The 15,456-nt window shown below is 54.2% G+C and overlaps 1 protein-coding gene across 2 annotated transcripts in view; it reads left to right on the plus strand.

Annotated features, from left to right (window-relative positions):
• SLC8A2 (solute carrier family 8 member A2) overlaps nucleotides 1-11,108 on the plus strand; it is a 35,788-nt gene extending 24,680 nt beyond the window's left edge. The window contains exons 9-10 of one of the 2 annotated variants that reach the window (XM_059045743.2): nucleotides 3,076-3,354; nucleotides 5,102-11,108. In XM_059045743.2, coding sequence (XP_058901726.1) covers nucleotides 3,076-3,354; nucleotides 5,102-5,478 — 656 coding nt within the window. In that variant the 3' untranslated portion in view covers nucleotides 5,479-11,108. The remainder of the gene's footprint in view (nucleotides 1-3,075; nucleotides 3,355-5,101) is intronic. The other variant, XM_067020405.1, reaches the window with a different exon arrangement.
• Nucleotides 11,109-15,456: the final 4,348 nt, after the last annotated feature.

A 15,456-nucleotide genomic window follows, 5' to 3' on the forward strand; every position in this document is an offset into this window, starting at 1 on the left:
CAGTGGGGGAACAGCCTGTCACGAGAGAGTGACAGCCCAGATTGGGCAGGCCTGGGACGGGGTCCCCAGGGAGCTATGGGAGACCACATCGGGTGTCTGACCCAACTTGAAGGTCAGGGAGGGCTTCCTGGAGGAGGAGCCTTCTGATCTGAGTCTTCAAATAGGAGTAAGAGTTAGCCAGGAGGAGGGAGCCAGGCAGAGGGAAAACCGGAGTCTGGAAATGTGCAAGATGATGGCACATTTAGGGAGTGTGATTGGTTTCAGGCATGAAGAAAAGGCATGGGATGAGACATGAGAAACGAGCAGGGTTCAGACCCCAAAGGCCTTAGAGGCCACAGCAGAGGGCTGGGGTATCATTTTAGGTGCGGTGGGGAGCCATGGAGCTTTTTTCTTTTCTTTTCTTTGTTTTCCCCATGGAGTGTGTTTTGAATGAGGGGAACTCCTGGAAGTGGAGAGAGCCTGTGGAAGGAAGAGGGAGAGGGTGGGATGGGGTGTGAGTTGAGGCTGTCAAAACTGGCAGGAGATGGTTCACGCAGGGTCTGAGAGGATGTGGTGAGGAAGTTGAGCTTCAAGAACAGTGGGGAGCCGGAGACGTCCCTCTATAGGCGCTTAGTGAAGGTTGCATGAAACTGAAACTGGGTGTGAGCTGGTGGTCTTGGAGGCCATGGGTCTATAGACAGCAAGTGATTAGATCAGAGGAAGTGGTAGAGGAAGAATAAAACCATTATGGTAATAATAACAGTAATAATAATCACGATGATTACGATGAAGACAAATTGAGTGTCAGGCAGCTTTGAAGTCCATTTCCTGTGCGAACTCATTTAATGAATGTATCCCGAGTATCTGGGTTGGGGCTTGATCATTTTGTGCTTTGTTCCTTCTGGTTCCTCGCGTGAGCCCGAAGCTTCTTGAGGTGCTCGTTCTCGCTCCCTTAGGGGATGAATCATGTCCCATCTTGCACTTAGAGGTGATTTTGTATTTCCTTTACCTCCCGGTGGAAGGTTCTTTGCAGGCTGGACTTGGTTTCAGGCATCTTTGAATCCCGCCCCCCCCCCCCCCCCCCAGGCACCGGAATGGACCTTCAACAATGGCTGCTACGATGACACTCACAGTGGAGATGTGCCAGGCCCCACAGAGAACACATTATATGGCCTGGCTCATGTAGTCATCACAGCCCTCTCTTGAGGCAGGTCTGATTATTATTCGCATTTCTCAGATAGACATTCAGAGGCTCAGACAGGTTAGGACACTGATTCAAGATCACACAGGGTTTGACACCAAAGAGTCGGCTCCAGAACCACAGGCATACCCGTGAGGCTCCCTCTCGATGGGAGAGGCTGGAGAAGTCAGCAGAGGCCAGAGCCTGTGGGTACTGGAATGCCAAGCTCAGGGGTGTGGGCCTGGATCTGAGAGCAAGGGGAGCCAAGGCAGGATTTGGAGCAGGGCAGGGAGAAGCCCCAAGAGACGGAGTGATAGCAGCCCCCTCCCTCCCAAGAGTGTGTCCTCTCTGCTCTGACCTTCGCCATGTCTCTGTGTGGTCAATTAGGGATGCATTCAGTGGCAAACAACGGAAAACTTGACCATAAGTGGTTTAAGCACACTAGACTTCATTTTTTCTCACAGAACAATAAAGATCTGTAGGAGGCAATCAAGAGTTAGCAGCAGCTCAGTAATGTCATTAAAGGCCCAGGCCCCTTCTTTATTTCTCTTTCCCATTCCCAGCTGTTGTCCTCATGGTTGCAGGACGGCTGCTGTACCTCCAGGTGTCAAGTCCATATTCCAGGCAGGAAGAAAGGAAGCACGGAAGCCGGAACGGGCAGAGTGCCCGTTCCAGTTCTAGTTTCCAATTGCATTTTACTTGGGGTCGCAGCAAAAACATTTTCTTTGTGATGCAACATGCAGAACCGAGAAGCCTCACAAACCACTTAGTTAAGCATTTACAAATTCAACCATTTATTTCTTTAACAAGCCAAGTGGCTAAGTGAGCTAGAAAAGTGGGAAAGGGATATATGACCTGAATCCCCAAATCCATCAGTCTCTCTCTGCCTCCACTGCCACCAGCTGTCCTGTGCTCCCTGACATTCCAAGGAACCATTGGGTGGGACCATGGAAAGTGGCTGCATGATTTGGTGCCTGGTCTGGCTTTTATTTCCTGACTGGCTGTGAGCAACTGATCAGGGGTTACAATGTTTCTTATCAGCATCCTTCCAGATGTAATTCGCAGCACACTCAAGTGTGTTCATTGCTTCTCATTCATTGCTTTCTGCTTATCAGTTTCAGGTGAGATAGGAAGACATTTCATTTGCATTTTCCCATTACACAAGGCACTGCAGGTCAAAAGTGGGTCAAACTGGGTCACAATAGGTGACACAAACAGCTCTAAGGATGATGCATCCTTTCCAAATCTCAGAAAACACATCTATAACAACAGCACCCCTATCAGGAAAGCTAGAGCTTTCCAGAAACCCTCTGTTTATGTCTCATGGCCAGACTGGATCACACGACCGCTGCTGCAAGGTGTTCTGGGAAACCAAATATTTAGCTGAGGACCTGACTGCTGTTGGCTGCATGGAATTCTGGGAAAGTGAATTTTTATCTGAGGACAGTGCTGCTGCTAGCCTCAAAGGATTCTGGGAAAGTGACTAATGTTAGATGGGCACATAGTTCTCTCTAGCCTCAGGGGATTCTGGGAAAGTGAGCACCTTTAGCTGAGCATGTGGCTACTGTCAGCTGCAATGAATCAGAGGAAGTGAATATTTCTAGCTGCAGACCTGGCTGTCAGTAGCTGTAAAGGCTTCTGGGAAAGGCATATCTTTAGCTAGGGACCTGGCCACCCCTAGCAGAAGGGATCCTGGGAAACTGCATATTTTTATCTGGGCACATGGCCTCCTCTAGCTTCAAATGATTCTGAGAAAATGAATATTTTTACCTGGCCCCATACATTCTCTTAGCTGCAGGGGATTCTGGGAAAGCTATTCGTTGGGGACTGGCTGCCTAGAAGTCGAACAAAAGGGGGGCTCTGTAGGCGAGGAAGAAGGCATGGGTGTGTGCCCCAGCTGGGTCGTGTGCCCACAGGGGACGAGGAGGAGGAGGAGGACGGGTCCCGGGAGGAGCGACTGCCGTCATGCTTTGACTACGTCATGCACTTCCTGACGGTGTTCTGGAAGGTTCTGTTCGCCTGCGTGCCCCCCACCGAGTACTGCCACGGCTGGGCCTGCTTCGGTGTCTGCATCCTGGTCATCGGGCTGCTCACCGCCCTCATTGGGGACCTCGCCTCCCACTTCGGCTGCACCGTTGGCCTCAAGGACTCTGTCAATGCTGTCGTCTTCGTGGCCCTGGGCACCTCCATCCCCGGTAACCCCTCAGGAGACCACTTGTTGGGGGAGTGTCTCAGAGAAGCCAGGCAGGTGGACCCTAAGAGAAAGGTCCTGCAGAAATAAGGTGGTGGAATCATACAGAACCCATATGGTGGGTCCCTTGGAAATAGGCAGGTGGGTATAATAGAAATTAGGCGGAGGGAACCCATGGATTCAATATGTGAATTGAATCCTCCCCAAAAGCAAGCAGGTAGAATGTCCCATAGAACTAAGATGGTGGGAAATGGTAGAAACCAGACGATGGATTCCAGGGAAAGAAAGTGGCAGGACATTGAAGAGACAGGTGTTGGAAGGAGGGTCCCACAGAAATAAGGTGGGAGCTTCAGAGAAACCATGCAGTGAGTTCCACAGAAACAAGATGTTCATATTCCCTTTCCTCCCCCTGCCAAGCAACCAGATGAAAGATCCCATAGACCTTTGTTGCTGGTCATGATAGGAACCAGGCCAGTGAATCTCAAAGCTTTAACTAAGATGAGAGTCAGAGTAGAAACCACATGTTGGAGGAGGTGCCATAGGAATAAGATAGTGAGGCCTCAGGGACTGCACTGTACGTGATCCCCTCTTCCCCCCCAAATCTGAGGGAGGGTCCCTTAGAAACCAGGTGGAGGAGACTGAAATTCCTGTAGGAGGGAGGAGGCCGGGCGGGGAGGCAGACACCTTTCTTTTCCACGTCCATGTGCTCGACAGCCAGGTGGTGGCGCTGTAGGCCCAGACAGCAGGTGATGGGCCCTGTAGAAAGCGACCATTGGTGAATGGGTCTGTGAAGCCTGCCCTCCACACCAGAGACTTTCAGTCTTGGGGAGATGTTCAGGAATGGGTGAAGGCCAGAGAAGCGAAGCCGTACGTTTGACGGAAGCCAAGTGGGGAATTGATGGACGAGGGGTGCATGTGGCGGGGGCCTAACATTTATTCTGTCCAGCCAGGTGGCAATGGGATAATTGGGCCTGTAGAAACACAGGCGGTGGGTTCATGGGAAACAGCTAGTGATTCCCAGCGAAAGCAGGCAGCAAGTCCCAGAGAATAGAGTTGATTCCACAAAAATCAGGTAGTGTGCGTGTCCCACAGAAAGCAGATTGAGTCGCACAGAGAGCGGGCAGCAAGTCTTGTAGAGGGCAAGCAGCAGACCCCATAGAACATAGGCAATGGCGGGGAATAATAGAAACTAGGCAGGGGGGCCCATAGATGCAATATGTCAACTGAATCCTCCCCCAAAGCAACAAATGGAATGTCCCATAGAACTCAGGCGGTGGGAAATGGTAGAAACCAGACGATGGGTTCCATAGAAAGAAGGTGGCAAGGCATTGAAGAGACAGGTGATGGGAGAGGGGTCTCATTAAGGTGAGGACTTGATAGGAACCATGTAGTGGGTCCCATAGAAAGCAGGCAGCGGGTCCCATTGAGAGAGGCGCTGAGTTCCAGAGGGTAGGTACTGGATCCCATTGGATGCAGACACGTTCCATAGAAAGCAGGCAGCGGGGCCTGTAGCGAGCAGGCACAGAGATGGCGATCGACTTTGGCCCTGGGTGGGGTCAAGGGCACAGAACTCCAGGAGTGGGAGGCGAGGCCCGCGCGACACTGGGGTGAGGAGTCTGGATCCTTGGGGCCAGCGGGGTGCTGGCGGGTGTCTGGGGGGCAAGTGACTGACGAAGCCAGGCGGAAGCTCGTGGGCGGGCCCGCGGAGCCCCCCTGACCCGCCCTGACCCGCGGTGTCTCTGACCCTGCAGACACGTTCGCCAGCAAGGTGGCGGCGCTGCAGGACCAGTGCGCCGACGCGTCCATCGGCAACGTGACGGGCTCCAACGCCGTGAACGTGTTCCTGGGCCTGGGCGTGGCCTGGTCGGTGGCCGCCGTGTACTGGGCGGTGCAGGGCCGCCCCTTCGAGGTGCGCACCGGCACGCTGGCTTTCTCCGTCACGCTCTTCACCGTCTTCGCCTTCGTGGGGATCGCCGTGCTGCTGTACCGGCGCCGGCCGCACATCGGCGGCGAGCTGGGCGGCCCGCGCGGCCCCAAGCTCGCCACCACCGCGCTCTTCCTGGGCCTCTGGTTCCTCTACATTCTCTTCGCCAGCCTGGAGGCTTACTGCCACATCCGGGGCTTCTAGGGTCCCCCCCCCCACGAGGGACTCGGCCTGCCCCTCGAGACCACCGCCTCCGTGCTCGACTGGCTCTCCTCTGTTCTCCAGGGATTCAGCCTCCTCTCCTGGGAAGCCATCTGCCCCTGTCCTCGGTCCCTACTCACAGCCTCCTCCCTTCCCCTCGGGAGCCTCCCCAGGTCCTCCTGCGAAGAACAGCCCCTCAGTTACCTGCAACTCCAGCCCCTCCGTCCCTGTTCGTTACTGGCTTTGTTTTGTTACTGGAGCAATTTCCACCTCGAGGCCCCTCCCCAGAGAACGCTCCCTCATCCGTAATCCTCTCCAGAGTCTCCCATGTGTCTCCCTAGACACCCAGCCTTGCTCCATGCCATAAGTCCCCCTTCCTCTAGAGTCTGGACCGCCTCACCACTTCCACGGACCTGTGCCCCAGGGCCTCAGAACTCAGCCCTGCCTGGGGGGCCCTTGAAGGATGCTGATCCATCCCAGGAGGTCACAGATCTCAGCGCTTTCCCCCAACCCTCAGGGAGCTCTGTGGGCCTCGGGGGATGGGGGAGGAACAGATGGGTATGTGCACAGGGGGGCACACCTTCCCTGATTTCTCCACTCAGGCCCTTGGGAGGACACTAATTCTCAAGGCTTGGAGAAGGGAGGGGAAAGTTTGGGTTTCCAGAGCTGGAGGAGGCACATCTTGGACCTGTAACTTCTCACTTTCCAGCGCCCTCACTTGCCTCCACTACCTCTGAGAGCCCAGCCACGCCTTGGAGGTGGGGGGAGGGGCTATGTGTGTACATAGTGTGTTTGGGGGAGGGGGGGACGCGGGAGGGTGCATGACTTGGGGAAAGGGTGACAGACTTTTCTACTGAGAGGGCAGCAGACTCCCCCAGCCGTGAGAACTGGCTTTGGGGAGGAGGCCAGGAATCCAAGGGAGTACAGCCAATCTCCCCTGACTATCTAGAAGGCTCATTTTGCCCTCAGTGCCAGCCAATCCGGGCAGGACCCTCGAAGAGGAGACCGAGGGTCCCAGAGGACCAATGCTACAAGCCAGCAAATGCTGCCACATCTCTCTGCCTGATGGGGAGCAGGGGTGGGTGGGAGGGTGGGACTGGGGCCAGGGGGTCTGGGTGGGCATTTTTAACTTTGGAGGCCACCCATCTGTTGGTAGGCCATGTGCATTTTCTTACTGTTGATGTTTCCTGCCCAAAGGACACACTTGGGGTGCGAGGAGTGCTGCCCACTTCTTGGGACCCTGAGGATGAGCCCGCAACCCCCGTAGCACTCTTCTTCCCACAGGTGTTTAGCGTCCTATCGTCCTGCTGTGCGTCAGCCCCAGCGTCCCAGACCTGTTGCCCCCTTGCCTTCTCTACTCCTAGCTCATCAGCACCAGTCGCTGTCTCTTTTCTTTGTGATTTCTGTAAAAGTTGCCATAAAACTTTGAAATTCTGCCTGGAAAAACAGCCTCCCCGTGGGAAGTTGGGATTCACGAGGGCAGGGCTAATGAAGTCTTTGATGGAGATTTGGGCAACTATGAAATACACCAAATAATCTGGGTTTTTCCATGCTCCCCTCATCCTCTGCCAGGACACACCGGCATGCACCAGACACTCTGAAGATCGGCCCTAAGCTCCCCCTAGCCACGCCCCCACTCATTACCCAGGAGCTGCACTAGCCACGCCCTCATCCATCACCCAGTAGCTAACCTAGCCACGCCCCCACGCCCTCAGCCACAAACTATTCCGCGTCATAGGGTATCCTGGGAACGCAGAAGAGAAGGACCCTGCGTCGCCTGAGCAGGAGAGCCGGGGTTGATGCGGGTTTCCTAAAGAAAGGTAACTGTTTCAGAGGAGGGGGGGTGGGGGTGGGGTGTCCGGATAAAGGGCACAGCCTATGGAAAGGTGTGCAGCCTCGCGAGTTAGTGACTTTTTCACAGTCTTGCAAGTGGTTGAATCCTGCAAGCAAGAATGGAGTGTGGACACGTGGGGAGCGCATCTGGGAGGGGCTGGGCAACGTGGACAGTTTCCAGACCAGAGAGTGAGGTCTCCCCTGGGCGCGGGGGGCCAAGTGGGGGGCAAGTAGCAAGAACAGGTTTGAAGGATATGCTGGATTCAGGTGAGTACATGCTGAACGTGAGATGCCAGTGGGACATCCAGAGGAGATGTCAGGGTGGGGAGACAGCCAGGGGACACCTGGAGTTCAGTAGAGGAGGCTGCACTTGAGAGAGATTTGGGATTTGTTGGCAATGAGGTATCACCGAGCCGCCGGAGGGGTTGGGCTGCCCGGGGCGTGGGTGGTGTGAGAAGAAAGCAGTGCCTTGAGGAGCCCCAATATCTAAGGGGCACGTGGAAGGTGGGAGGAGACCTGTCGATGGAGAAGCCAGAGAAGTAGGTGGGAAGCCAGGAGACTGGGGCACCTGAAGCCGAGAGAAGTTTCCAGAATGAAGGTGTGGTCAACAGGACCCAAGGCGGCCATGGAGAGGTGGAGGAAGATGAGAACTTAGAGGCTACCCTTGGGTTTAGGTTTTGATGGGAGCAGCTAGGGGGAGGGTGTGGGGGCAGAAGTCAGGCTGATATAGAGTGAGGAGGGGGTGGAAGTTGGGGAAACTGAGGCAGAGCATATAGACCACGCTTTGGAGAATCTCGAGAGAAAGGGAGGAAGCTACGGGACCTGAGAGGGCTTTTCCTGCAAGGTGGGGAGACGTGGAGCAGGAGGGCACCGAATGCAAGGGGGCTGAAGCTCTTGAGAACAGCGCCAACAGCAGCGGGCAGTTAGGGGGCAGCCACGATGCCGGCACGGTGCTGGGCTTCCCAGGGCACAGCCTCGTCCAGTCCTCTGCCAGTCCCCGGAGTACCCCCCCCTTCTACCAGTGAGGAAACTGAGGCTCAGAGAGGCGAAGCAACTTGCCCCAAGTCTCACAGCGAGGAAGGACAGAGATGGTAGAGGACGACAGCCAGGGTGCAGAACGGGATCAGGACACCTCTATTTTACCAGACGTGAACAGGAAAAGGTGTGAGTCTGGGGACAGGGAGAGGAGTGAGGTCTCAGCTTCAAAGAGGGGCGTCTCCAGAGCTTGGGATGTGCACGAGACAAGGAATATTACAAACGCCCCTTCATCCTACCCCAAACGCCATGCATCCTCACCGGGATGCGAGGCGATCCAAGGGGCAGCTTGGGAGTGATTTGAATTATTTGTCATGGGATGCAACATGACATAATGATTTACTTTCTGGGTGCTTCAGTTCCCTCATCTGGAAAATGGGGATAATAATAATAATAGGAACTAATAGTACCTGTTTCACAGGATTGTTGTATTAAATATATGCATATATATTTTTAGACTAACACCTGGCACAAAGTAAGAGCTTAACAGGTGGGAGTAGTTCTATTTTCCAAGTAAGTCCTCGTAAGGACTTACGATTTTTATTAATAGCAGTTAGATATGGGTTTAGATGTGAATAACAAGGATCCAAAATAATGGTGGTTTAAATAAGATAAGAGTTTCTTTCTTATGTAACAGTTCACGTCTGGTATGGCACCTCCATTTCAGGGGGGCAATACAGAACGTGCTTCTACCTTGTTGCTCTGACAAAGCTAGAATATGACCCTCATCTGTTTAGTCCAGGATGGTGTACCTCCATGTCATCATCCTCCAACCAGAAGGATGGAGAGGGAAGGAGAGGTCCCGGATCCACCGTCCTCTGTAAGGCTTTGACCCAGGAGTTCCACTTAAAGATTCCTGCTGCATCTGAGTGTCCAGACCTGAATCATCTGGCCACACTGAGCTGCAAGAGGAGCTGGGGGGAAAGTGGTTTTAATTCTGAGTCATTATGCTAAAAATCATAGAGAATTTTTAAGGAAAAGTGAGAAATTGGAGGTTGAGGGGCAATGAACAGTCTCTTCTGCAAAAAGGTTTGAGGGAACTCACAGAGCTGATGCTCCACAAACCAATCAGATTGTGGGTACTGGATGAAAGCACCACTGAAGTTAATGCCAAAGGGCCCTAGATCCTCTGCATCATCTGTTTTGAGATCCAGGTCCTCATCTGTATCCAGGTCCTGATCCTCTAACCTTCCCCAAATTCTGAAATGCACATTTCCTCTTTTTCATCTTTCTAACAGTTTCCCAAGTTCTTAATCTATTTCCTCCAACTAAATCTTCATCTTAAAACCTCCCCCTACTCCCCCAATCCCCTCACTTGCCTTTCTGTGACACTCCATGCATCCTGTTCTGGTTATCTGTTGCTACATAACAACCATCCAAAACTTAGTGGCTTAAAATGACAAGTTATTGTCTCTCATGGTTATGTGGTTGGCTCCAGTTGACTTAGGCTCTGCGGGTTGACTTGGGGTCTCCCATGATTGCAATCAGCTGTCAGATGAGCCTACAGTTATCTGAAGGCAACTCACTAACTCCTAAGATAACTCACTCACCTGGCTGACAGTTGATGCTGGCTGTCAGCTGAAAGCTTAACTGGGGCTGTTGACAGGAGCCCGTGTCTTTTTCTTTTTTCTTTTTTTTAGCCCCTATCTTTCTTGACAATTTCTGTTTCTCTCTTTTTTTGTATCTTGTCTGTGCACTGCTGTCTGCCCCCTGACTCATCTCTTTCCAGAGGTCTCTGTCTCTTTTTGACCCTTTCACCTCTCTGTTTCTCTGCTTTGCTTCCTCGATCTATATCTTCCGCCACCCCCACCACCTTATCTCTCTGTTTCCAAATGTCAGTGGCCCCCACCCACCGCCGCTGTGTCTGTGTCTCTGTGTGTGGTGTATCAGTTATCTATTTCTGAGTAACAAACCACCCTGAAACTTGGTGGCTTAAAACAATGATTTGAATGATTCTGTGTGTTGATGGTGGTGTTGGCTGACGTCATCGTGTGGCCGCCTATGTCTTGGAGCTTGGCTGGGGCTCGAATGTGCAAGGTGCCCTCGTTCATGGCTGGCAGTGGTCGCTGTCTGTGGGCTGGGCCACCTCACTTCCCTCTGGAGCCCCCCTTCCTCCCCTAGTTGTCGAGACCAACTTCTTTGCAGCATGGTGGCTGGGTTCCAAGAGAGCCAGCGTGGAAGCTGTAAGGCCACGTCTGCCATATTCTGTGGGTCAAAGCAAGTCACAAGATTCAAGGGGCAGGGTGATAGACACCACCTCTTGGTGGGTGGAGAAGGCACCCTAGAAGGAGGGGAGGAATTGTTGGTGGTCATTCATGGTGGGCTGAATAATAGCCCCCCAAAGATATCCACATCCTAATTCCCAGAAACTGTGAATGTGTTCCCTTATATGACAAAACAGGATTTTGCAGGTGTCATTACAGTAAGGATCTCGAGATGGGGAGATGATCCCAGGTCACCCTGGATCACATGTATCCTTAGAAGAGGGAGGCAAAGAGGAGATTATACTGCGCACAGAGGAGGAGGCCATGTGAAGACGGGGCAGAGCTTTGAGGTTGCTGGCCTTGAAGATTGAAGCAATGTGGCTACAAGCCGAGGAATGCCATAGCCCCCAGAAGCTAGAAGAGGCAAGGGAACTGATTCTCCCCTAGAGCCTCTGGAGGGATTGCAGCCCTGCTGACACCTTGATTTGGGCCAATTGGGACTGATTTTGGACTTTCAGCTTCCAGAACTGTGAGAGAATAAATTTGTGTTGTTTTAAGTCACTGAGACTGCACTAATTTGTTGCAACAGCAGCAGGAAATTAACACACCATCTCTAGAGCTCATTCACCAGCGCCTCTTATCTCTGAGTTTCTATGGATCTCTACATCTTGAACTCTTTTTTTAAATTGTGGTAAAATACAGATAACATAAAATGTATCATTTTAACCATTTTCAAGGGCACAATTCAGTGGCATTTAGTACCACCACAATGTGGTGCAACCATTATCACTATCTAGTTCCAGACCTTTTTCATCTCCCCCAAAGGAAACCCGGTACCCATTAGGAGTTAACGCCACGTTTGCCCCCCACCCCACCCCCAGGCAGCCACTAATCTACTTCCTGTCTCTATGGTTTTGCCTATTCTGGTCATTTCACATAAATAGCATCCTACAATGTGTGGGATTTTTTGACTGGCTTTTTTCACTCAGCATGAGTAATGTTTTCAAGGTCCATCCATGCGGTAGCGTGGAGCAGAACTTCATTCGTTTTTATGGAGGAATAATATTCTACTGGAGGAAAATACCACATTTTGCTTATCCATTCATCTGTTGAAGGATGCTACATCTTTTTTTTTTTTTTTTTTTTTTGGCTGTGTTGGGTCTTCATTGCTGCACGCGGGCTTTCTCTATTTGTGGTGAGTGGGGGCTACTCTTCGTTGCGGTGCGAGGGCTTCTCAGTGCGGTGGCTTCTCTTGTTGCGGAGCACGGGCTCTAGGCGCGAGGGCTTCAGTAGTTGTGGCACGTGGGCTCAGTAGTTGTGGCTCCCGGGCTCTAGAGCTCGGGCTCAGTGGTTGTGGCTCGCGGGCTCTAGAGCTCGGGCTCAGTAGTTGTGGCGCACGGGCTTAGTTGCTCCGCGGCATGTGGGATCTTCCCGGACCGGGACTCGAACCCATGTCCCCTGCATTGGCAGCAGGCGGATTCTCAACCACTGCACCACCAGGGAAGCCCCGAGGGATGCTGCATCTTGAACCCTTATGTTCGTTTTATTTCTTTGTCATGCCTCACATGCTCATAGCAATTTAGGTTTTGGAAGTATATTAGTAAGGGTTCCCCAGAGAAATGAAACCAATAGGATGTATAGATAGGTAGATAGGTAGATAGACAGATAGTAAAGGATTTATTTTAAAGAATTGGCTTATGTGATTGTGGAGTCTGGCAGGTCCAAAACTGGGAACCCAGGGAAGTACCGAGGTTGCAGCTCAAATCTGAAGGCAATCTGGTGCCGAATTCCCTCTTTCTCAAAGAACCTCAGTCTTTTCCTTTTAAGACCTTCAACTGATAGGGTGAGGCCCACCCACATTATGGAGGATACCTGCTTTACTCAAAGTCAACTGATTTCAGTGTGAATCTCACCTGCAAATTACCTTCACGGCAACATCTAGGCTGGTGTTTGACCAAACAACTGGGTACCATAGCCTAGCCAAGTGGACACATACAATTAACCATCACTGGGAGGGGGGCGTCTCTTCTCGCCTTGCCCCCCTTTTGCCCATCCACCATGTCCCTGGCTGGCCGCTGTCTCAGCCTGGGCTCCAGAGAAGTCAGCCCAAGGCAAGTGGCTTGTTTGGAAGGCGATTCCAGGAAACACTGGAGGGGAGACGGAAGGAAACCATTATGGGGTGAGTTGACAAACAGGTCACCCCCTGTGGACAATGAGGTCCGCTGGGGACTCTGTAGAACCCTCTCTGGGGGCCCAACCCGGGGTGAAGAAATTGGGGTGTTTATTCACTAACCCCCAGCTGCTGAGGGGGAAGGCCGCTTCATTCAGTGGGGGGCGTCCCAGGCAGCATGGGGACTGCTACCGGGTCAGAGGGGTGTGAATGGGGCATCTCTGTTCCCGTGGGAAAATCTGTGGGCACCAAGGAATGAGGGGAGGCACCACTGTGCCCAGGTCTCCCCCTCCCCTTGCCCCGCACCCCCCAGCCCCCTTCTCCGCGCCTGGCACCTGGGAGCACAGAGCTTCTGGTCCCTCCAGGGAACGGGGAGGGCTTGCTCCCGGCACCTCCTCTGCATCCTGCTGTCTCCCTGAGGACTGAGGTCAGACTCTAGGGGGGACTTCCAGGCACTCAGGGCTGCCGGGGGGGGGGGCTGGCGAGAAGGGATGGGCCTCCCAGGCCTCCAGGGACTCAGTCCTCAGGGCCTCCCAGGGCACTCGCCCTCCTTGCAATTTTCTCCCCCTGGGGTGGAGGGAAGGAAACGTCTAGGATGATGGATTGGAAAGGGGCAGCTGGGGTCAGGAGAGGAGGGTCCGCAGGACAGAGGGGAAGAGGAACAGACAAGAGGCAGGAGGGAGGGGGTCCAGAACGAAACATCGGGTGGGGGAGGGCAACAGAGACAGGAGAGAAAGAGGTCCCCAGAGATAGAGAGAGATGGGGAGGGGGAGGGGGGAAGAGACAGAGAAAGGAAAGGAGAGATTGAGAATGAGAGAGAGAGAGATGGAGACAGAGAGGAAAAGAGGGAGGGAGAGACACAGGAGACAGACGGATGGACGGACAGACACACACACACCCAAGACAGGGAGGGACAGAGTGAAAGAGCAGTGGGGGTGGGGGTGAGGGGATGAGCAGGAAGAGGAGTGAAGAGGGGAGACCCAGAAAGGAGACAGGGAGGCAGATGCGGAGCAAAAGGAGAGAGAGGCCGGAGAAACGGGAAGCGGGGGGGTGGGGGTGGGGGCGGCCCTGTGCCCCTCCCCCGCCCGCGTCGGGCCCGGCCCTCCCGGTGGCCTCTGGCCAGCCATGGCTAATGGTATGATTGCTTGGTGGGGCGGCAGGCAGCGGGTGACAGATGAGCCTCCGGAGTCACCAGCTCTGGTGATGGATGGGCCTGGGCGGCAGGAGGGGGGCCGGGCCCGGGCGCGGAGGCGGCGGGGGGGGGGGCACCAAGATAAATGTTTCCTTCTCGTGGAGCCGGGCCAGGCACAGGGGGAGGAACCGGGGATTCGGTGCGGTGCATCTATGAAGGGCCTGGGCAGCCGGCTGGAGGAAGGCAGAAACCCGGGGACAGGGATGGGGGTGCAGAGAGGTGGAGAGACAGAGGCCCAGAGACACAGGTCCCTAGAGACGGGCTGGGGGTGGGGGAGGGAGGGAGGCCTGAGAGAAAGAGAAGGGGAGAGACTGGGGGTGAGAGTGAGAGAGAGAGAGAGAGATGGAGACAGAGACACAGAGAGATCGCCCAGAGAAAGAGAGACACGGAGTTAGAGAGACAAAAAAATAGAGGGAGAGACACATGAGGCAAACAGCTGGACAGACAGACACCCAAGACCGAAACAGAGACACAGAGGCCCCCTCGTATAGGATCCCCTTTTCCCCACCCCCGAGATACAGAGCCTTGGAGAGAGATCAGGAGTAGGGGAGGAGGGCGAGGCGAACACAGCTGATGAGAAACTGAGGCGGGGGGCTCGCAGAGCCACGAGAGAAGATGGGGGGCCCTGAGCTGGTCCTCGCTCACTCCCTCGGCTCCCACAGCCTCCGAGCGCAGACCCTGGGGGCCCTGGGGGTCGCCGCTGCCTGGTGGGCACAGCCCCAGTAGCCTGTGCTCCGGTGGGGGCACCGAAGAGAGCAAGAGGGTCCCGCCCAGCCACTGAGGGGTTGGTGGCCACGCTGGGGGAAACTGGTGTTGGGGGGACCTGTGAGGCCCCCCAGATCTATTCACGCAGGTCTCAACGGGGTGGGCTAGGCTCGGGGCCTTCCCATCTATAAAATGGGGGCAGGGTGGGGCTAGGGGGTGAGACCCCATCCTGGGGCTGGTGTTCATGTGCGAGTCTGTGCCCCCGCTGAGATGCACACACACACAGACACACACGCACAGACGCACAGACACGCACACAGACAGACACACACACACACCAAGAGACACACCCAGATACACGCACCCAGACAGAAATGCACGCGGGCACTTGGGATGCTTCCAGATTCCTGCACATAGGGGCCCAAACATCACCTCACAGATGCGACCAAGGCGGACCAGCAAGTACAGGGTACCTGCCAGCCAAAGGGCTGGGCGTGGACCCATCTGCACCCTCCCCTGCCTGAGACGAAGGGTACAAATGTCTAACCAAGGACCAATGAAGGGAGACAGCTCTGCAGAGGAGGCCTGAGGTCTGAGAGAGGTGGGCCCGGGTGTGTCTGTGTGTGTGTCAGACAGAATGGGGGCAGCAAGAGTGAGAAAACCAGCCTCCCGCCTCCTCCCCCCTCCAGTCTCCTGCCTCCCCATCAGGTTCTCCCCCAGACACTCCTACTTTCCCCTCGCTCTTCTCTTTAATTCAAAAGATTCATGCCCAAGAGCCCAAGCCCCTCCTCCTTGTTTGGGGGCTGAGCGATGCAAGGGATAACATTGGTCTCTGTCTCTGT

This window comes from Kogia breviceps, chromosome 18 (genome assembly GCF_026419965.1).
Source record: "Kogia breviceps isolate mKogBre1 chromosome 18, mKogBre1 haplotype 1, whole genome shotgun sequence".
NCBI lineage: Eukaryota > Metazoa > Chordata > Mammalia > Artiodactyla > Physeteridae > Kogia > Kogia breviceps.